This window comes from Sceloporus occidentalis, unplaced genomic scaffold (assembly GCF_023333645.1).
Source record: "Sceloporus occidentalis isolate IW3139 unplaced genomic scaffold, rSceOcc1.0.p SCAF_5, whole genome shotgun sequence".
In the NCBI taxonomy this organism is placed as follows: domain Eukaryota; kingdom Metazoa; phylum Chordata; class Lepidosauria; order Squamata; family Phrynosomatidae; genus Sceloporus; species Sceloporus occidentalis.
Genome location: NW_028316985.1, coordinates 18608845 through 18630650, shown reverse-complemented (window position 1 = coordinate 18630650; position 21806 = coordinate 18608845). Strand labels below are relative to the sequence as shown.

At 40.3% G+C, this 21806-nt stretch overlaps 1 protein-coding gene across 6 annotated transcripts in view; it reads right to left on the bottom strand.

Annotated features, from left to right (window-relative positions):
* LOC149311722 (voltage-dependent calcium channel subunit alpha-2/delta-4-like) overlaps positions 1–21806 on the bottom strand; it is a 204090-nt gene that overhangs the window by 157567 nt on the left and 24717 nt on the right. For all 6 annotated transcript variants that reach the window (XR_016281488.1, XR_016281490.1, XR_016281489.1 and 3 more), the window contains exons 3-10: positions 21062–21178; positions 19022–19081; positions 12551–12713; positions 11626–11757; positions 7658–7718; positions 6077–6227; positions 2929–3003; positions 1259–1348 (exon numbers count right to left, since the gene is read on the bottom strand). Coding sequence is in view for 3 of the 6 variants with exons in the window: in XM_089527755.1 (XP_089383881.1) it covers positions 1259–1348; positions 2929–3003; positions 6077–6227; positions 7658–7718; positions 11626–11757; positions 12551–12713; positions 19022–19081; positions 21062–21178 (849 nt within the window). In the remaining 3 variants the exon portion in view is untranslated. The remainder of the gene's footprint in view (positions 1–1258; positions 1349–2928; positions 3004–6076; positions 6228–7657; positions 7719–11625; positions 11758–12550; positions 12714–19021; positions 19082–21061; positions 21179–21806) is intronic.

Below are 21806 nucleotides of genomic sequence, written 5' to 3'. Positions count from 1 at the left end.
TCCAGTCCACCAACTGCATCTGAGGAAGAAGACTTTAGTTTACGAAAGCTCATGCTGCCAACTGCTTTCTTTCAGTTAGTCTCAAAGGTGCTACAAGATCTTGCTACATACTGCATATATTCATGTATAAGTCTAAAAATTCTAGTCAAAAAATTAACCCCCCAAAACCTGGGGGTCAATTCAAGTACAGTACTTTAACTCATGGTGAAAGGCAAGAATGTAATCTGTCCCACAAGCACCATCCAGCCTTTAGTGTGAACACAAACAGTTATGCCTGCTGGAATTTTGTAAGTTCTTTGGCATTGTTTTCCTTTGCTTCATCTTTTAGATCTTTTGTTATGTACTCCTAAATTTTACCCTTGACTTATCCATGAGTCATATCAAAATCCATAATTTTGGCCCCAAAGATCGACTTATAGCTGAGTATATACACCATGAATTTAATGAATAATTTTAGATTTTGTAGTTTTTGTGAACAGTACGTCATCTAAAAGTGCAGATGGGTCATATTATAGTGCTACAAAACTCAACAATTCCAGTTTAGCTTCCTCCAATCATTGAATACAAGGCTGAGAGACCAGAGTGAAAATGGCTCAAGAAATATATGCATTTTAATTATGTCATTGTCAGTCTTAACAATAAAAGTCTCTTTTCTCACAACTCCATTCTAGCCCTTTTCACCTTTCCTGTCATTTGGAAAACTGACCCAATCAATCTCTATATACTCTCAAACCACTGAAGAATTGGCATGATGCTGAAAAAGGAAGGACAGTCTTCCAATTACATTCAGTGCTGAACTTAACAATATCACCACTGGGAAAACAGAATTAGGGAAGTGACAAGACCTTGACCTATTGAGGTCACCTCACATGGTTTACTGTTAGTTACAGTATTTACTGTTTGGCCTCACAAGTCATATCTATAAGTCATCTTTCTTTATCAGAGGCTTTATGACACAGAAACGGCACCATTCCAATGCTGTCTTGAATCAAACACTTAATAAATATGTGTGTTTATGTATACATACACATAAATTTCCCTAAAATAACAATGTTCAAACATATCACTGCCACCTTCGTTGATGCAGTTTCAGCCAGTGTACTCATCAGCAGCTTTGGGTGCTGTCACAAAAGATTTCTGTCACTGTTATCCTTCCTTCAAATCCCAGCATTGCCACAATCGCTGCAGTGCTGCAGGACTTAGAAGGAAGGTGACATGGACTAAAACAAGGAAAAACTCTATGTCTACATTTTTTTACCTCCCTCAAGATTCTGAAGGCTTCTGTTAGGGCTTTGTTCACTGTTCCAACTCCTTTTGCTTGTAACTCATCCACTAGCTGTTTGAAATGCTGAAGAAACAAGACAAAAAAGATATTCTTGGCACTGAGTAGAAGTATAAAACAGGATAATGCAGGGACAATAACACACCAAAAGGAAAAAACAAAATCCAAAGCTCTTTGTGCACTTGGTTACCCCCCCCCCCCCCCAGTATATGTGTGTGTGGCAGGGGGACTGGGGAGTCCCCACCAACTGTGTCAACTTCTCCATTAAACATTGGGGGAATTGCTTAGCTCAAAGAGGCTTGCTAGAGGCTGGATAATATTCAGGATCATTTCGACTTATTTATACCAATACTAACCAGTAAACACTGGTACAAATTTGGTGAAATAAGAAGATTTTTATTTAGAAACATGCAGAATTGCAACCAAACTCATGATAGCAATTCAAACAGACATACCATTCAGAGCTAACTGAAATAAAGGTATGGATATTTGATAACAGAAGCTTAGGGTTATAAAGGGGTGATATTTATCTGTTCCAAAGAGAAGACCATGGAAAGCAGTGTGTGGCTCAGGAAGTGTCTGAGGGCAACGCAGTGAGTGGACAACATATGTGTTCATAAGAGAGCTAGGTTTGGGACTGATACAGTTGACTTTCCTTGTCCATGGATTCAAACATCCATGGCTTGAAAATATTTTCTAAAAGTATAAATTACAAATAGCAAACCTTGATTTTGCCATTTTATATAAGGGATGCCAATTTGCTTGCCATTGTATTTAATGAGACTTGAGCATCCACAGATTCTGTTATCCATGGGGGGTCCTGTGGAACCAAATCCCAGCAGGTAACAAGGGCCCACTGTATTTATACTTGAGATCCTAGCCTTCAGTGGTTGCAAGGTAAAAAAAGACCTGATGGTCTTCCCAGGGAATTGACAATGGGATTCCAAAATGATTGATGGCTTTAACCTCAGAATAACAAAATCCCAGATTGGGTTTAGGGCAACCCTAAAATAAATGGCTAGGGAAGTTGGCTGGGAATATGGCAGGGGTAGATAGGAAGTATTATCTTACTTGCTTTTGCCTTTGTCTTTAGTTCAAGAGGATATGCAAAAAGTCTGGGGGTGGAATGAAGCAATCAGCAAATTTAGTTTTTATCTTGGTATTACCTGGGTCCTTCACATGTCTTCAGGTCTACATGTCCTTCCCATGGGAAAGTCTCCTGGTATTTCAAAGGTCATTGGGAACCTCTTAAGAACATGTTTGGTTCCACATAGGAAAATATGGAAACTTCATATATGGCATGGGGTATGGCAGGTTTGCTAACCATTTACACAGCGTACCCATACAAGCAGGCTTCTCAGTTGATTTCAGTACTGGAACATGCCCAAACCAAGAGAAATGTAAGTCTATTCCCCTCAGTAAGACTTTAAGAATCTTTTGCTCTTCCTGGAGATTTTTGTAGTTGTAGTCCAAAAAGGGTTTTGAGCTTTTCTGAGCTTTGGGTGAAAACTGTGCATGTTAAACTGGTCTAAAGCCAATATAAGTGTGTCCATGGTATTTGCTCCTTCTGTTTTTCTTGGCTTCCAGATTAATTTACTTTTAGATCTCTAGGATGTAATAAAAACTTCCCTTTATCTGATACCCACCTCTCTGTTATCTCTATCAGCCTGAACCAGGATCCCTTTAAAGCAGGATTCAACGTAATGGACATAATCATTGTACTGTAAAGACAAAAGCAAAAAATAAAATAAATTTCACCTAATAATAGCATTTAAAAAAAAAGAGTTACAAAGGCATTAGCAGATTCTGTCATGAATAAAGAACAGCTCCTACAGCAGCACACTGTCCTCATGGCTTTGACAACAAAATACATATTTTACAAGGTAGGATTCTACAAAATGCCTTTTGTCGTTTTGGAAATAAATTGAGACATAGACGCATAGTAGGCTGTTTTTTCAGAAAAAAAATCCAGCAGTATGCAGCAATAACAAAATGTAAGTTAAGATCCCTGACTTGAATTTTCTCTTTTTCCAAGTTCCTCACCTAAATTTCACAGTGTAAAAAAGAATTTAAATTTTGTTTCTCTCCTCACCACCCCATGGCAGACTAGGTAGTCTAGCTGGCTTCTCCCTCACATTCACATTTCTGGTGCAAAATACATTCAGAAACTGAGAGTGGGGACCACACAGGCCCAAAACTGAGAAAGACCAAGGAGAGTGAGAATAGGTGGTGAAACCTGAAAATTTTTGGCACTGTGGAACTATACAGGCCACCCAAAAAGGCAGCCTGCAGCTGCCCCCTTCAAACCATGGCCCCGATCCAGCCTCTGGAGGGTGAAAAAAAGAGCTGCAAAAACTGACTCCTTTTTGTGCCCTCCAAAGGGTGCCATAGCCATGGCAATGCAGCTATATGGCACCCCTTTGGTGCTGCACCATCTGGATGCAGAGCTGGAGGCATGCCATGATGCCACGCACCATCTGGAATGGTGTGCAGCATCACGACGCCCCGAGGGCAGAGTCAGGGCATCCAGCATCACAAAGTGCCGGTCTGTACAGGGCCTGTCTCATCTTGTTACGTGATAGTAGATAGGAATATGATTTTATGGTAATATAACATCGTAACCTTCTTTCAGAGCTTCTGGAGATTTTAAAGCAAAACATAACTATTCTGGATAAATTAATCACTGTGACTAGCACTGAGACCACAGTATAATCATGTTCTCCAGACCCATCATTCCCAGCTATTCCTCTCTTTCTGTTAGAGATAGACAGTTCCAGCCACACAAGTAACTCCTTCCCACCTCATAGGAATGGTAGATGCTAGGAACTATTGGATATTGCCTATTTCCATTTCTTAAGTTGGTACAATTTGTAAGAACTGCTGAGAAAGGGAGGCTCAGCTTGATTATCCTGTGAAATTTGCTGTGGGATTTTGTTTCTTATCAAAAGCAATTCAGAACAGAGCAATTACATAAACAGCGTTCTACATAGGCAATTACAAAAATGAATATATAACCCTTTAATAATATTATTAGAAGCAGGTTACAATAAGAATATGGTTATTATGGTGAAATCGCCAAAATGTGAACAATTCACAGAAAGTAGCAGCAACCCCAAACTAAAGAGAAAACAAGGAAATTCTCTCAGTTGGCAAACATTAGGATAATTTTCTGTAGACAGCTTTGTCTCAAAGCAAGCTACTTATGTAGCAAATGAGGATAATTTTGCAAAGCTGGTTTACTTGAGGACAGAAGCTAGTAACATTGCTTATGTTTTTCCTGAAGTGGGGTCAGAAAAGGGTAGAGGAAGACAGGCAGAGCTGGTAGATCCGCTGTCATGGGGTAGAGGTAATTCACTTTGGATTTACTGCCACCTCTCCTGCATTTACACCAAGTTCAACAGCAGCTCTGCCAGTGCCCTACACTAGTTCAACAACAGTTCAACAGAGTTCTCATTCAACTTGGAATAGAAAGCGAAAGGCCATGTCACCATTGATCATCACAGGCCTCTCAGCAATGCAAAAGCTTGCTTAGCTGATCTGAAGTCATATTTGAATAGGCCTGGTGTGCTGAGAAGTGTAAGCAGTGGCAGGAGGGTGTTCATGAGATCCAAAGTCATTTAGCTGCCTTGTATTCTGTGATTTGTGAGGGGGAGTAATTTGCAAGGACTTCTTAAAAGTGAAACCTATGTTGTAGCCTCACATCTGGTAATGAGCTTGCTACAGTGCTGAACCTAATCTTCAATAAAACCTTTTTGGGTTCATCCATTGTCTGTTCTTTGAGTTAGGTAGACATAAGGCATCACAACAATACCCTGACTAGCCAAAGGGTTTAAAAACATGCTAAACTACCTACTGTCATCGAGAGACAGAAATGAAAGAGTGTGATGCTGTGCAGAGGAGCAAGGAAGGGCCAGCAAATGACCCCAGTAATGACAGGGCACCAGATGAGCAAAGGAATGAATATATTGGTCCTGACCTTACTGCCCACCAATCAGAAATGTGTGTGTGCACACTTGTATGTGAAAGAGAGAACTTGCATATTCAGTTTGCCTGGAGCTTGTATAAAAAGAGGACATGTCACTGCCTTGCTTAGAATCTTAAAATTCATCCCTTTCAAACAGCAAAGAAAGAGGAAAGAAGTGGAGTTGGGTGCAAAAAGGGAAAGAGTACATCATTGTTTTAGTTACATATGTTTAAATTTTGTTAAGGTACAGGGAATGCGAGAAATTACTTAGTGGAAAATATTGAAAATGTTTTTTAAAAGTATAAATTCCAATTAGCAAACCTTCATTTAGTCATTTTATATAAGGGATACCATTTTGCTATGCCATTACTCAGCATACCATCCTGACTATACTTTGACATCTTCACCTGTCCCATCCCAACTGTCTTTCTTTCCTGCCTTCTGGATGACTGAGAGTTCAAATTGGCAGCTTCGTTTTTGTTTGTATTCTTGAAGGTTAAGCATGTGATGGTTCTCTTGTCTTTTAATCTCATGAAAATTGTGTTTGAGAGTAAATACCATTCTCTAAGTCTCTTCAAAGTTTTTCTCTGATAGCAACAGACTAAATTTAATAACTGACATCAGTTTTTGGTATAGATAACCAAAAGCAGAAATGCCTTAGGTTATGTGTTCCAAAACAATTTCTGCTTGAAAGAGGCACAAACCAAGGGATGGGATTCAGTTAAGAAACTTTTGTTTTCTGAATTCAAGGTAGAAAGCTCTTTCCAAGAAAATGTGAAACCAAACAATCAAAAGAGTTTCTGACAGAAAGAGGACGTTTACACACTTACAGCAATGATGTTCACAAAGTCGTTTTCTCCTAGTGTGTCCAAAATGGTAATAATAGTGTGCTTGGCAATGGTGAGTAGCAGGCCCTTCATGCTCCCACTGATATCCACCACAATTACAATATCTTTGGGTGATGTGGCTGCCTGGATGTACCTTGACAAGAACAGAAAAAGGAATCAACGTAAGAGTTGAATATCTGAAGTATGATAGATTCTACCAAAGTATTATAGAATCAAGAGAAAGTAATTTCATAGAATCATAGAATCAAAGAGCTAAGGGACCATAAAGGCCATCAACTCCAACCCCTTGCCATGTAGGATCATAGAATCAAAGCACCCCTGATGGATGGTCATCCAGCCTCTGCTTAAAATTTGTTCCTTTTCCATTCTACTTTGTGATTGAGAATGCATCTACTACTGAGACAGGTTGAAATTCTATATCCATACCCTAGGACCTGGGGAGTTAGTCCAATTTAACTCAGTGAAGTGTACCTCTATGCACACATATACAGGACTGTAGTGTTATTAGAATTTCTCTACCCCTCTGGGGTGCTGCAAAGTTTAGCTGATATGAGAGAAAGAATAATAAAACCCGAATAACTAAAAGATGAAACATACTTTAAACAAATAATGTCATGTCAAGATAAAGAAATAATTGGAAGGTGACTTTAACCACCTTTATGAGTCACTCTTCTTATATTACCTGTTGTTATATGGAAGAAACAACAGCTTGGCTCTTTACCATAATGCAAGGTATCTTTTCAAGACATCAATTCGTATCAGGGTGGTTTTTATGGAGCAGGTGGGTTTTAGTTTATTGAGATTTTTAAATGTTTAAATGTTGTTGTTTTTTTAATCTGTGAGCTGTCTTGGGTCCCTCCTGGGAGAGAGGTGGTATACAAATGAAGCAAACAAATCTTGGGCTCATGGAGTGGCACTTTAAATTTGAAGTTGCTCTTGAAACACCTGTTGGTAACCATTATCACAAAAATCAAAAGGAGAAGGCAGTAAAGAGATTCATGCAGGAAAGGTGAGATAGTACCTGTGGTGAAATCCAGCCTAGACTATTTGCCTATAGCTGTAGGAGACAGATGTGTTTGCTTTTTATGTTCTATCAAGGTTTGTGTATGTGCATCTCTGTGTGTGTGTGAGAAGAATAAAAAGCAATTTTAGCATTTTCTTCAGACTCTAAGAAGACTAGGATAATATGAAGAAGGAAAGGATAAAATAGAATACAGAATGCCATGAAAATATTTAGGTCATGACTCAGAAGTGAAAAGGTAGGAGAACACATCATTTTAATGCAGTTTGTTCAGAAAGAGACTATAGTGAACTAAGCACTTAAACCCTGCATGTTCAAAGTATGGGTAATGAGGAGCATTAACAACATTCTCTGTTGAAAATATCCATGTCAAGGCTTGCACACTTGCCATTCATAATTCTTTAAATTACATTTAAGGATATAGAGAAGACAACAGGCAAGTCAAACACCTGCAGGATAAGATTATATCAACATTTTCAGAATATAGATTATAGAATTATATAAATCAAACAGAAAAGTGCAAAATCTTCAAAATCTCTCACCAGCCTCGATTTCTGCAGTCAAATGAAAGGACCCCATTTTCATCTGGTGTCCATTTTATCCCTGAAGAAACAGTAAAAATAAGTTTGCTGTGGATATTATACACAGAGGAAACATTCATTTTAAGCATAGCCAGGTGGATCTTTGGTTAGGATCTTCCACATTATTACATATCACAATGGTTGCTTTCTTCCAATATCATAGAATCATAGAATCGTTGGCGGGTTACAGGCCGCCGAAAAGCGGTGGCCTGCACCCGCCCGTTTCCCCGCCAGATCAGGCCCTCAGCAGCTAGAGCGGCAGCCGCTGAGGCCCCGATCCGCCGCTTTCCAGGCCGCGGGGAAGCGGCAAAACGCTGCTTCCCTGCTGCCTGGAAAGAGGTGTCCTTGGGGCTCCAAGCCCCAAGGACACCCCGTGACAGCAGGGAGGAGGAGAAAGGGGCCGCTTGGCCCCTTTCTCCCCTGCGTCACTGGGTGCAGCCATCTGAAGGCTGCGCCCAGCGATGCAAAGCCAGGAAGGAGCTCCGAAACGGAGGTCCTTCCGGGGTCACGGAAAGGGCGCCCTAGGCACCCTGGCACGGCCCCAATATGTCACAACCGCACCGCCTCATTTGGAGGCGGTGCGGTCATGACGTAGTGATGGTGGCAGCCGTGTGGAACAGCCGCCGCCATTTTCTATGCACGGAGCACATACTAGGGTTAGGGGCGTCCAGAAAGGACACCCCTTTCTAACCCTAGTACGCGCTCATCGCGTACTTTAAGGCCTGTTTGTAACGGGCCCTAGAGTTGGAAGAGACCACAAGGGCCATCCAGTCCAACTCCCTGCCATGCAGGAAATCCAGATCAAAGCATCCCTGACAGATGGCCATCCAGCCTCTGCTTAAAGACCTCCAAAGAAGAAGACTCCACTACACTCCGAGGGAGTTGGTTCCACTGTCAAACAGCCCTTACTGTCAGGAAGTTCCTCCTAATGTCGAGGTAGAATCTCTTTTCCTCCTGAGATAGAGCAAATGGAACTGTTCAAAATATTCTATGAAGTATATTGATTTTCAAAAGTAACTCCTGATGATGAATTTGCCTCTCCTCAGCACACTTCCATTTTCAGAATCCTGATATTCCCTCACCCATGATAATAATACTAATTTCTAATATTGATTTATTTAATACAGCAGTGTTAGTGCACATGGTAATTTAAGGAGTGACATATGCAATAAACAGGCCTCTGTACCTAAAAATTTACAAATTAAATTTAGAAGGAACAGCCTGTATGTGACAGGAGAAAAAGTGAAGATGACAAAAGATTAATGCAAACAAATGCACTTACATGTAAGGGTTTGTAAGTAAAGGTCTCACAGAAAACACAAATCTTGAGAATAACATTTGAAGGAGGCTGAAGAGACTTATAATCAATGGAGATCTTTTAACTGTAGACTAGGATTGTGTGCCCTCCAAAAGTTTTTGGGATCTATAACTCTGGTTAGCCCTAGCAAGCATCACAATAGTAGGGGATTCTGGGTTTGCAGTCCAAAAACATCTTGCAGGTCACAGTTCCTCAGTTTCTCACTCCAGTGTAGGTACATTCCAATGTAAGAAGCTGCCTTATCCTGTATACTATGCTGTACCTATCTTAAACTATTGGGTCATGTAGCGAACTATCGTCTATTACAAGAATAGCTTGTAACCTATTTCTTTTAGTGGAAGATGGTGGGCTAAGCCTGGGACCTCTCCATGTAAATTATGTACTTTGTTATCAATTATGTTCCCTCCTATAATTCCCCACCTGGCAGTTGTGTTATTATTAATGGGGAGATCTGCTAACAGCTCTGGTCCTGTCCATAACCTTCCAAAGGAGACTGATTCACAGAAGAAGACTTATCACTTGTAGAATCAGTGTGAGAGCCAAAGTATTTCACAAGGAGACACCAAAATCTGGGAATGCATTTTTTGGGGAAAGCTAACAATGCTTTTTGCATTTAAGCAGGGTCATAGCAGACCCTTCACAGTTAACATGTAGTTGATATTTTTAATTCTGTTGCTAAGCTTGAATATTTTAATGGATGTTCTAACTGTGATTTTATGACTTTTGACAATTCTTTGATTTTGACTGCTCTTAATGAATTGTGAGATGTCTTCAGTGTTTTGCAGAAAACGAGATAAATTTATTAATGAGATAAATACACAAGTCCTCAGTGGGATTGCATAACTGCAATTCCCCTACTGCTGGGAGCAGAACAAAATAAAATAAAAAAACATTGAACTCACAAATATCCAGAGAACAAGGAGAAATACTTTAACTTTTTTACCATATTTGTAAAGTAAATAAATACTTTGAAACTGCTCTGACCCCTATACACACATTTATGCGACCAGCAATAAATGTAGCAGAAAGAAAGAGAAGTGTATTAAAACAGACTTCCCCAGCCTGGTGCCCTCCAGGTTTGTTGGACTACAACTACCCTAATTATCTAGCTAGAATGGTTATGCTCACTGTAGAGGGTTCCAGGTTGGGAAAGACTGTATTAAAAGATCTTTGACTATACATTCACACCGTAATTTAATAACATACGCCATTATTACATGTATACTCTAATAATGATGAATGTACTTAAATTACATAACTGCATGTAAGAATGATGTAATAACAACTAGGGTTCATGATTCTCTGTCATTCATAGGATCACCATAAATCAAAGCCAACTTGATAGCAAATGACAACAGCAACACTACTCCCTGCTTGATTTAAAGAAAACAGGCATTATGGAGATTATTACATGAGGGATGGGGCGTCATTGTCCCATCCCTATCCCGTCCTTCTGGTCTGATCATGAGAAGGACTTTCACACATAACCCTAAATTGACCTGGCAGGGAAGCACTATTGAAAGGGATTGTGCAAATCACTTTCATATGAAAGCGGACTGAAACGTGCTTTGACATATCAGCTGAAAACACCTTTGTCTGTCATTTGCAGTCATTTTGTATTAATGGAAGAACCCAGTTGTTGGCTGAAAGTGCTTTTCAGTCTGCTTTCATGTGAAAGTGATTCACATGATCACTTTCACTAAGAATATGTACAGGTCACGGATGGGATAAGGACGAGGGAGCAATCCTGTCCCCCGTGTGATAAACTCCAAAGTGAAGGAGTCCTGGGGGTGCAGTGGTTAAATGCCAGTACTGCAGCCACAATATTATGAGTTCGATCCCACAGGGCTCCAGGTTGACTCAACCTTCCATCCTTTTGTAGGTTGGTAAAATGAGTACCCAGATTGTTGGGTGCAATTGGCTTACACACAGTGTTGCCAATTTCTGGGATTTCCCCCAGAAATTGGGAATGTGAAAATATTTCCGTGTCATTTCTGGGATTGCCAAATTTACGGGAAGATTCTGGGAAATTCAGCCTTCAGGGAAATTCAAGCTTCCCATCCAAAAAAACAGACAAAAATACCTCCCCGCCCCCAAAAACCTTCCATCCTGGAATTCCCACCCCCTTTAGCCTTCCCATAGTGCCTTGCGCCCACCCACCTGGAAGTCCCACCCCCATTCCAGGAAATTTGAGGGCATTCTGGGAAGCCAATCAGGGAATTTCCTTCGAGGATGATTGGCAACACTGCTTATACATTGTAAATCACTTACAGAGTGCTTGGTTCACTAAGAAACGGTATAGAAATGTAAATGCTATTGCTATTCTTCTAAATGCCAAAGACATTCTTAGACATCCATGCATTTCTTCCACTGAAATCAACAGGATTTTCATTTATGTCATATGCATGTTCACACGTAGTAATGTTCACTAAGAACTCCCAAGTTAGCATGCATAGGGCATTGCAGCTTCAAAGGTGTTTATCACTGACTAGTTCATTCACTTTGTTTCTGCTGTAACATCTCAAAACTGATTCTAGCACAGGGTGCTCCTTTTCCCAGCATAAAACCACAAATTTCTGAAAAAAGACCAGATAAACATGAGACCTTGTACCTGGGTAAAGCCTGAAGAAACCTGTAGAGCTGCCAAAGTATTGCCATGTGAGAGTTGGATCTCTTTCAAAATTGTCCACAAAAATAGGATTCAGTGCTTCAGACATATATACTCCATTCAAAATAGCAGGATCTGTGCCAAAACAAGCGAATAATGCAGCAATTTGTTTAAAAAGTGAATTATGAAGGAGGAAAGAGCTGTGGAAGATATAGATGCACCAAGCTCAATTGACAATATTTAACGAAATTTACTTTTAATAATAATAATAATAATAATAATAATAATAATAATTTGTTTTATTTATATACCGCTATTCCAAAGATCACAGTGGTGAACAGCAAGTAAGCTAATTAGCAAGTAAGCTAATTTGCTCCCAACAGTCTGGGTACTCATTTTAGCAACCTCGGAAGAATGCAAGCCTGAGTCGAGCTTGGGCCCTTTTGCTGGTCTTGAACTTGCAACCTTGTGGTTAGACCAATATCACTTGTATGACAGTAGCAGTTCTCCATAGGCTCTGGTTCCAGTCTTTCTGAAATGCTGTTTGAAAGCTTTTATCTAGAGATGTTTGAGACTGTACTTGGGATCTAAAGGCCAAATTGCACATTACATTAAGAGACCTATGACTTATCTCAAAATTATTCCCTCTGCCTGGCTATGGCTTCTGGGAACAAAAGCCCCAACATCCCTGATTTAGTCTAAAGACACAAAGGATGTACCTTTCCCCTGAGTGAGGATGCATTCTTAGGGGTGCACCTGAAAACACTCAAAAATCTCACATCTGAGGAAGACGCTAAACAAGACTACATGTGTGAGTACCTATAACATCCGAAATGATTATTGCAACTCACTCCTCTATTCCTATGGTTGCCAGCTGTGTTTTCTTTGCTGTCATTTTAACAACAGAATGAAAGCAGGAGTGCTGTACCTTTGTTGTAAACATTTGTTGGAAGCTGAATATCACTGTATGTTGTGTTCACCAGCAGGTTATTGAAGTGTTCGTTTGGTTCCAGAATGAATTCATCACCAAGCTCCACATAATTACCATTCTCATCCCTTTCGTTAATGCGAACAGCATTGTAATAATCAAACTGGCAACAAACAGAAACACAGATGAATATGGAATATTGACAAGGAAAAATTGTGAGACAGCTTATGAGATTCAGCATCTGAAATTCACATTAATCTCTAGGCATCCCAATTTAATTTGCACTTCACAGTGATTCAGAGTTGAGATAACTTGCACTAAATGGAATTCCCTTTCTATTAAAGGTTCAGGGATCCTATCTTTTTTGGGTGTATATAAAGGGAATAAGCTCGGCTTTTCCTGCTTTCGCTGCACATTCAATGCAGCTGCTGGATTTTTCCACTGACCTACATTCTCAGACTTATTTTATATTCTACTGGATTTAACACTGATAAATTTGTCGAACATACAGCTGAATACCAACCCTTCAGACTGCTTTGGCAATACAAAATGCCTAGGTAATTGGTAGTTTTGCTAACCTGATGCCTGAAGATGAAAGAGAGAATAGTGGAAGTTCATTAGGTGTCAAAAATTGAAAATCAGGGATATTGACAGTTAGAGTAAATGATGCACTGCATATATTTGTAGACTCTCTAAAAATTAACCTCAGCACTAGTAACCTGTTTAGATCCTCCAAAAAGATTTTTCTTGGTTTTGGCAATTAACTGAATAATTTCTTCATGTGCCTCTGGCTCAAACATTGAACCAGTGAACTAAGGTCTCCATCAAAGCAACTAAATTCAAAGGATGCAATTTAATACATCAGTTCATTATCTAGACAGCTGTAACCAGACTGACCTCAGTTTGTTAAGGATTATCAAATCTTTTCTGTTGCATCCATCATGAATGTACTAGTTGTTTTACAGGGAATGGGGCTCTCAGCCTAAAAGAGAATGCATCCTTCTTTTTCAATAGCCCTTCATTCTGAATCTTATTTTATTTTCCTCACCCCCCAAGAATCTCACTTGCATTCCCCTCTCCAAAGGTTGTATCAACTGTCAAGGTTCTTTAGGACCTAGTAAAAATACTTCGTAATTATCTGAATAAAGTATTCCAACCATTTAAAGTACTGCCAATTCCTGTTCCTCAAAACACTGAGAAATACAACATTTTACCACATTTCATTGGAACTGAATTATTAGGATGAATTTTAATCCATAAGGGTCCCACTGCAAAAGGTAGTGTCTCTATGAGTGCAAAGCCTATGGGCATAGATTTGTAGATACCTAGCTTCCAATCAGTCTTTCAGATGCCTGTCTGGACATGAGGAGTGGGGATGGTAGGCGTGGTTGAGGTCACTGACTGAACATAGTAAAATTCTAATTAGGTAATTACATTGATGTTAAATCATTAACTTCGTTATTGGTATCATTTTCTGTTAAGACTTGAGGCTTACAGATGTCAAACCAGGTTAAGTTAAAGTCAAAGCACTTTTCTCAAACAGTAATCAGGAATTTGGAAAGCTCTCAGTAGGTTCTTCTGGTTGAACTAGGGAAAGATGTTGCCTTAACGATTGACTGAAGCCACACAAAGGATTCCAAAGGAAGGTAAAATTTACTCTGCATTAGGCCCACCTTCATGAAGATTTGTTCTTTGCACAACCCACCACTAAAATAGGGATGGGAAACTTTAGCAAGTTCAGAGGCCAGTTTCACTCCCATGAGATCCAAAAGGGCCATGTTCCCCCATTGTCTGCCAACAGTAATTTGTGGGAAATCACATTGCTGGATTTCAGTAAACTAGGAAAAAATCATTTTTATAAGCAGGGAATGATTGTTTTAATAGGGTTTCACCAAGCTGCTATAATTTTTCAGCAGTAAACAACAACCATAACAACACATTGGCGGGATACAGACGGGCAGGGGAAGATGTCTTGGAGGTGTATTCTGCTGAATACGGAGCCTCCAGACCGCCCACCCCGGGGGCGTGGCTCAGGAGATGGGGCTTCCACATGGGGAGCAGTGAAGACGCCTCACCTGGGGCCATTTCTGACCCACAGTTTCCAAACCGCCGCCTCGGAGGACGCTGCAAAGAGACAGGCAGCTTCCTCACGGGCGGCCAAAAACGGGGCTTTTTTTTTTCCTTTGCCGGCTGGCGGATGTGCAGCTGCGCAGCTGCAGCGCTAAGCAGCGGCGGCAGAAAGCCTATGTGCACATTTAAAGTGCCCAAGCCCCTTTAAAACTTTTCCCCCCACTCTGCCCAAGAACAATGGTGGTCTCCTGCCAGCTGGTGATCAGCTGGTGTTGGCATCCTTGTCCTCTTGCACTTTGCCAGTGTCACCAGCATCATGGATGCCTCCTCTCCTTTGGTCCCCGCGCTCCTGCTGAATCTGCAATGCACAGCCACAGCTGTCGCCGCTGCCACCGCTGTCCCCCTGCCATCCCCCATCACCTCCCTTGTATATATGTAAATATTTACAGTTTTAGTGGTTTTTATTGTTAGGTGAAAATGGCACAGGAATGTGTGTAGGGGCTCACTTTAAAGTCCAAACTTTCCAAGCAGCGCATGCGTACATGTTGCTCTAGGGTTAGGGTTAGGGTTAGGGTTAGGGTTAGGGTTACGAGTCTTAAAATGTGCTGCAGCTGTGCTGCAGCTTCCACACCTGCATGGCAGCTGACGCTGCAATTAAAGCCTGACTGCAAACTGCACATGTTCCAGGACCCCGACTCATTATGCGACGCAGCTGACTCGGAGCTTTTAAATGGGCAACTTAAATTAGCGGCGTAGCAATTCTGGCGTACTGGTGCAGCAGTTTACAGACGGAGCTGCGCAGCTGCGCATCAAACGGAAAAGAAGCGGAGAAAAGCAGCACCTTTTTAATGCCGCCTCTTCCCGCTTGGGGCGTGTGGGGGGCGTGTTCATGGCGGCATTCAGGTAAGGCCCGTCTGAAGGCTCTACCTTCATGACGTCATGAATACACCCCTTTTTGCCCGTCTGTATCCCGCCATTGTTAAAGCAAGCAAGCAACAGTTCTTAGTGGTTTGCTGCAGTGTAATTTAAGGGACAGTCCTGGAGATGTACAAAACTTGAGTATTTGTCTTATGTGTTCATTGACTGCAGTAGGCCAAATCCTCTGTCCTGAACCTTCTCCTTATCTGAATCATCTTGATTACAGTGTGGTAAGGGATTAAAAGCATATGTTTTACTTCAACAAATATATATACTGTATACTCACTGGTGTTACCCCAAGGTCTAGCCTCCCTCCGCACCCGCTATTCCAACATTAAGTTGTTATCAAAAGGTATGTCTGATGCATGTAGCTGCCAGGACACTAGCCATGCCATATAAGGAGAACCGGGATCATATCTCAGGATTTGTGAGGCTCAGCATGGGAGAAGCACCAGAGCGTGTAGCCAAGGACAGATTGATCAAGATCAGAATCTGTATAATCCATTCACCAATGGGAGCGATGGTAGGTTATAGACTTTGTGTTTACAAATGAACAAAGCCCAAATACAGTTCCCTCTGGAAGCAATACTCCTTTGCCCAGAGATATTTGCGATAACTCTCCAGCTATTGATACGAAAAATATTCCATTTCCAGTAACTGGTTGAAAATTACAGGAAGAAACAGCATTCATGTGGATGAATGCAAATTACTCAGGAGGCATTATCTTTCAGCAATGTACATCCCACAGAGGTCAATTCACAATGTCCTTTTGCAGTCTTCTCTCCTGGAAATGTAACTTTAATCCTGAATTCAGTCTGGGACAGGTTTTGCCCTATAAACATGCCAGCCTAGGAACTAATGGCTTGGTCTCACTTTAGGTCAGACAGACTCTCTGTCCATATTTTGCTTGACTCCTCAGCATTGCTGGCCACACCACGATTCTACAGCAGCTTGCTGAGTCACTTCTATCTCACAGTGTCCCCCTGATTGGAGCGCCACATCTGGAATTGGTATAGTACCACCCTCTGCAACTCCTGAAGTCACGGTCTGCTACCACCTTTCATTTCCTTAGTTCTTGAATGTGTGTGTGAGTGTCTTTGTGTGAATGGTGATTCCATTTGATTCATAAATAAAAGCATTGTGGAATTTGCACTTTGGAGTTCTGTTTCTAGGAACTGGTATACACAGGTTTGATCCCCACTTTGAGTTGCCTGAGCCCTCTCAGCCACTTCTAATTGAGCTAATAAAATCCCCCGTATTGAATATTAATTGTGGGTGCCCTCCTGGGACCCCTTCATTTGGGTAACATTGGAGTCCCATAAATACTTTCATACATGAACAGCTCCATGTGATCTAGACATGCCTTTGTACCTTCTTAGGGGAACTATGTCATTAATAGCATTACCAAAGCAAGACATCTGATTTAATCACTCCATTTCACTGCAAGCGAGAACACCTGATGTATTCTGGATTGTCAGAGCAGTGTTTGTAAATAAAACAAAAATACCACCATATTCTTTTAAATGACATTCTGTTCCTATAATTGAAAACTGGGTTGAATATCATGTGTATGTGTCCGTTAAAAAACAAATCATATCTTACAGAAGAGATAAATCGAATAAACTCAAAGCAATTTGGCAGTCTTTGCTAGGACTGTTCTCAGAAGTTCTCCTCCTCTCCCTATTTTCTTTATTTTAATTTTTTTTTACTTAGAAGTTCTATCTTTGTGAAAGCCAGTTACTCTACTCTACTGAGAAATATTGCCTGTCTTCAGAAAGAGGCAGTGACAAACATCTACATCTGGAAATATCAAAGCCATTTTTTGCTTTCATTGTATGAAAGAACATCATGCAAATTGCTCCAATTTTCCATCAAATATTTTTAAAAAATGTTTCAGGTGTAATTGATGCAAAAATATTCCATTTCCAGTAACTAGTTGAAAATTACAGGAGGAAACAGCACTCATATGGATGAATGCAAATTACCCAGGATACATTATCTTTCAACAATGTACATCCCACTGATGTCAATAGGATCTACTCACAAATTAATACAGAATGCCCTTCCCTCTGCACTAAACCAGAAGCAAATCATGTAGTAATGGCCTGATACAGACAGGCCAAAATAAAGCTGCTTCGACTCACTTTGGAGGTATGCTGTTTAAATGATACATGCGTCCTAAGAGTCCAGAAGCCACACCGAAGCCACACTCCAGTCCTAAGGACTGGAGTGCAGCTTTGGTGCAGCTTCCAGACTCTTAGGACACATGCATCATTGAAACACCATACCTCCAAAGTGACCTGAAGCAGCTTTATTTTGGCCTGTCTGTATAGGGCCAATATAACCAAAGAGTGATATGAGGGTCAACAAAGCACAAAAATAACATCTAGAAGGACCATATTCAATCCACATGGACTGTGAATCTCTGATATACTGTAAGCACATGCACAACGCTTTACAGCAGAGTATGGTTGTAATGAATATACAGATATTTTCTTATCCTTGATTTAAAAGGGTATTTCAACAAGCTTAGACATGTTACACAAGATTCTTTTCGCCCCACATGAGACAAAAACACCACTATGTTTTAGCAGCTGCAGCAACAGAAAAGATTGTTGCCATTTCGGTCCCCCCCCCCCCCCCCGACTGCATTTGCAGCAAGAGTGCAAGAGGGAAATTTCACTTCCATGAAATTTCCAACAAAAGTCCTGCTCCCCAAAAAACCTGGAAAGTGCATAAAACATCTATAGAGCACTGAGAAAACCTCTGAAATGTTTCATTCCCCTCTGTAATAATGAAAAACAAAAATTTACAAGGCCGTAATGAAGTCAGTCAACACATTCAGTCCACTAAATACCAGAGAGAAATCTAATAATGTACAATTACTAGAATAAAATGCATACTTTGCAAACAAATCCATTAAAATGCAATTTTGACTAGCTTTTTAAAACAGATTTATGAATAAAAAGAGGCAACATTGACATGGACTAGAAACTGACTGATCTCAGTATACTTGGTTTGGCCTATATTGATTCACACTGAAGGAGGAGGTACAAATAAATTAATATTTCTTTAAATTCCTTCATGCAATAAAATTCCATTTTTGTTTCTAGAGATCCCCCAAATTATTATTTTTTGTAATGTGAAAGGATTATTATTTTTAATTAAAGAGCAGTGATTTACAGATTGAAGTGGTAAATGCTAGATACAGTTATACTAGGCATGTGAAAACTAGCCCATAATCAGGGATAGGTAACATGTGATTATAACTGCTATAATCTCAGACCAAGCTGTCTGTGGCTGTTTGGCATTGCAGACCGCAATATGTGGATGGTCAGATATTCCCCACAACTGCCATAGATAACTGGGTACTTCAGAGCAGGTGACCAAAACTGTCTACTTTTCTTTGATGTGTCCAACATTACACGCCATATAAATTATGACATTGCAAGATATAAACACTGGAATAAATGCATGACTTACCTCCAGTGATGAGTTGAATTCATGGTAAAGATCTGCATCTTCTGCTGCTTCAACCAACCGCTACAAAATAAGTATTTCAACAAAAAAAATCATAGAAGAAAAATCAGAATGAGAACTGATGGGAAAGCATTTTCAAAAACATTACTCGCAAAGAGAAAAACAAATTAACACTAATAAAATGATAAGTGAGCCATGTTTAAGGGAAACAACTTCTTGCCCCAATGGAGATTTCTGTGCTGTTCACAGCTTCATGTCAGATTCAATTTTCCCACAATGGAGATGGGGTGGTTGATGAAGAAGATTTCACTTGCTGAATTTTTGTCATAAAGAAACTAAAAGAACAAAATGCTTGTCAGGGAGGAAACACCATGGTACTTCCATGCTATATATCCTGCTCAACTCTCTCGAAAGTGGGTTTAGAAGACTAGAGAGAGCTTTAAAATTCTACACAAATCTGTCTTGCTTCATGGCTAAATTTAGCAGCTTGTATTCACAGTTTCTCAGGGTTGGTTCCAGCAGTGCCTTGGACTGCCTTTTCAAATGTACTGAGTACACTATTTATAGAGAGAAAATAAACAGAGAAGTAACATTAAAAATGTATTTTTCTGTTGAAAGTATGAGGAAAAACAGCCAAATGACTCTTCTTCCCCCACAGTGAAAGATACAGAGAACAGACTGGCTGGGTATATTAAATCAAGATCAAGCAACTATTTATAAATTTCACTAGTCATACTAACTAAACCACCATACATACAGCAAAACCATATTTTCTGTAAATGTACACGCAATCCAAACTTTACAAAAATGGGCAACAAGAATCCAATTACACAGGACATAGAGGAAGCATGTTTTCTTTCTTAAAAATAAGATACAGCCATAGAAAATACTGCCAATCTGATAGGTGTAGCAAGATAGGGAAGTATTTTTGATAGAAGACTGGACTGTTCCCTGCTGGAAAGGAGGGGAGAGAGACAAAGGAGGTTATCACACGGAGGAGGCAAGCGTTCTTTTCCCATTGTTCAATCATGTTACTTGTGCAACTGGGGGGGGGGGGGATTATCACACCCTTGTGTGCTTATTCCCTTCTTCTCTCATGCGTAAACAGTAATGAACCTGTCATTTGCTATTGACAGGAATTTCCATTAATACCAAATGATGTGTCCATTACTCTTTACGGATGAGAGAAGAACTTGGTAAGATTGTAGGGGTGATAATTGTCTACCCCCCCCCCCCGATCATGCGATTAACATGATTTAAAGATTATAGAAGGACGCTTGCTGTATGATAATCTCCACAGAGAGAGAAGGGCAAAGGCTGGCTGACTGGCTGTCAACTCTGTTATCGCTCAACTGCTCAGCCTACCCCCTCCCCACATTGGAGTGGCAATGTGCAGTCCCAGCCAGCCAGCCAGACTTTGCCTTGGTTCCTATCACGTCACCACTCTATTACATGGAGGAGGTGGTTGAGCATCCTTCAAACCTTAGCAGACACCATGTGAGGACATTGTGGTCCCGGGGGGGGGGGGGGGTGTCAGCAGACCACAGATTGAGCACCGCTACAGAAGAGAGCGTAGGCAGCCTGGAAACATTTGTGTTAGATTCGTTGAACTACTTAGTGAGTGCTGTTATAGACAATTATCAAAGAAATTAGTATAACAAATGGTTTTGAAAAAACAGAGCTTATGGTTCATAGGAATATAGAAAACTTCCTTATAGCACACAACTAGTCCATCTAGCACAGTATCATCTCCAACTCTAATGGCACAAGTTCTCCAGGAACTGATTTAGTTAACTAGAAATGCCAATATAAGATCTATTTAATTAGAAATGCCAGTGATTGAATCTGGGACCCTGTACATAAAAGCATGTCCTGTAACACTGAATTATGGCACCTTCACAAAACAAGATTCACATTTGATTTTGATTCAGCAACATCCTTCAATGCTCTTTGGTAAGCACTGCATGCTATATAATCACGTTTCCTTTTAATTTATTCTTTCTCATTCCAAGCTGGGGAAAAATTTAGGAGGAAAATAATTACTTTAACAGCTTCTACTTTTCTCCCCAACATGTTTTCCATTTCTTCAGAGAATGTCTTCACCAGCTCCAAGCCATCTACTTCTTTAATCTTCAGAGTTGGTTCCACATCTTTGTATTTCTGCCAGAAGAAATAAGGAAAATAATTTGCAACGAAGAGATTTCTAATGTACAGGGCCAGTTGTCACTCATGTGTAGAGAATGCTTGAGATTTCCAACTACAATCTGAATTGATACAAACAGACTGTGACTAAAGAGAATTAAACATGCATCAAATAAAAGAAATCTTGAGATGCAAGCATAAACTAAACCCACTGTTGAAGACTTCCTAAACTCCAAAATAACTGTATTTGAAAAAGAGGAAAAGCATAACAACAACTGATTATTGTAAAAACCTTCTTAGATGCTGAAAAAGAATGAAATCCTGGGATTTGCAGTTTAGGCAGGGACATTTAGAATTCTCAACCAGAGAGCTCTTAAAGGCAAAGGTCAACATTTTCCTTTGACAAGACTGTCAAGTTGTGTCCGACTGTACAAGGCAGTGGTCATCTCCGTTTCTAAGACTAGGGAGCTAGCGTTGCCAAAAACGACTCCATTGTCATGTGGCCAGCATGAATGTATGGAATGCTGTTACCTTCCACCCAAGTGGTATCTATTTATCTGCTTGCACTTTAACATGTTATTGAACTGCTAGGTTGGAGGAAGCTGGGACTAGTGATGAGAGCTCTTAGCCTCACTAAACTACAAAC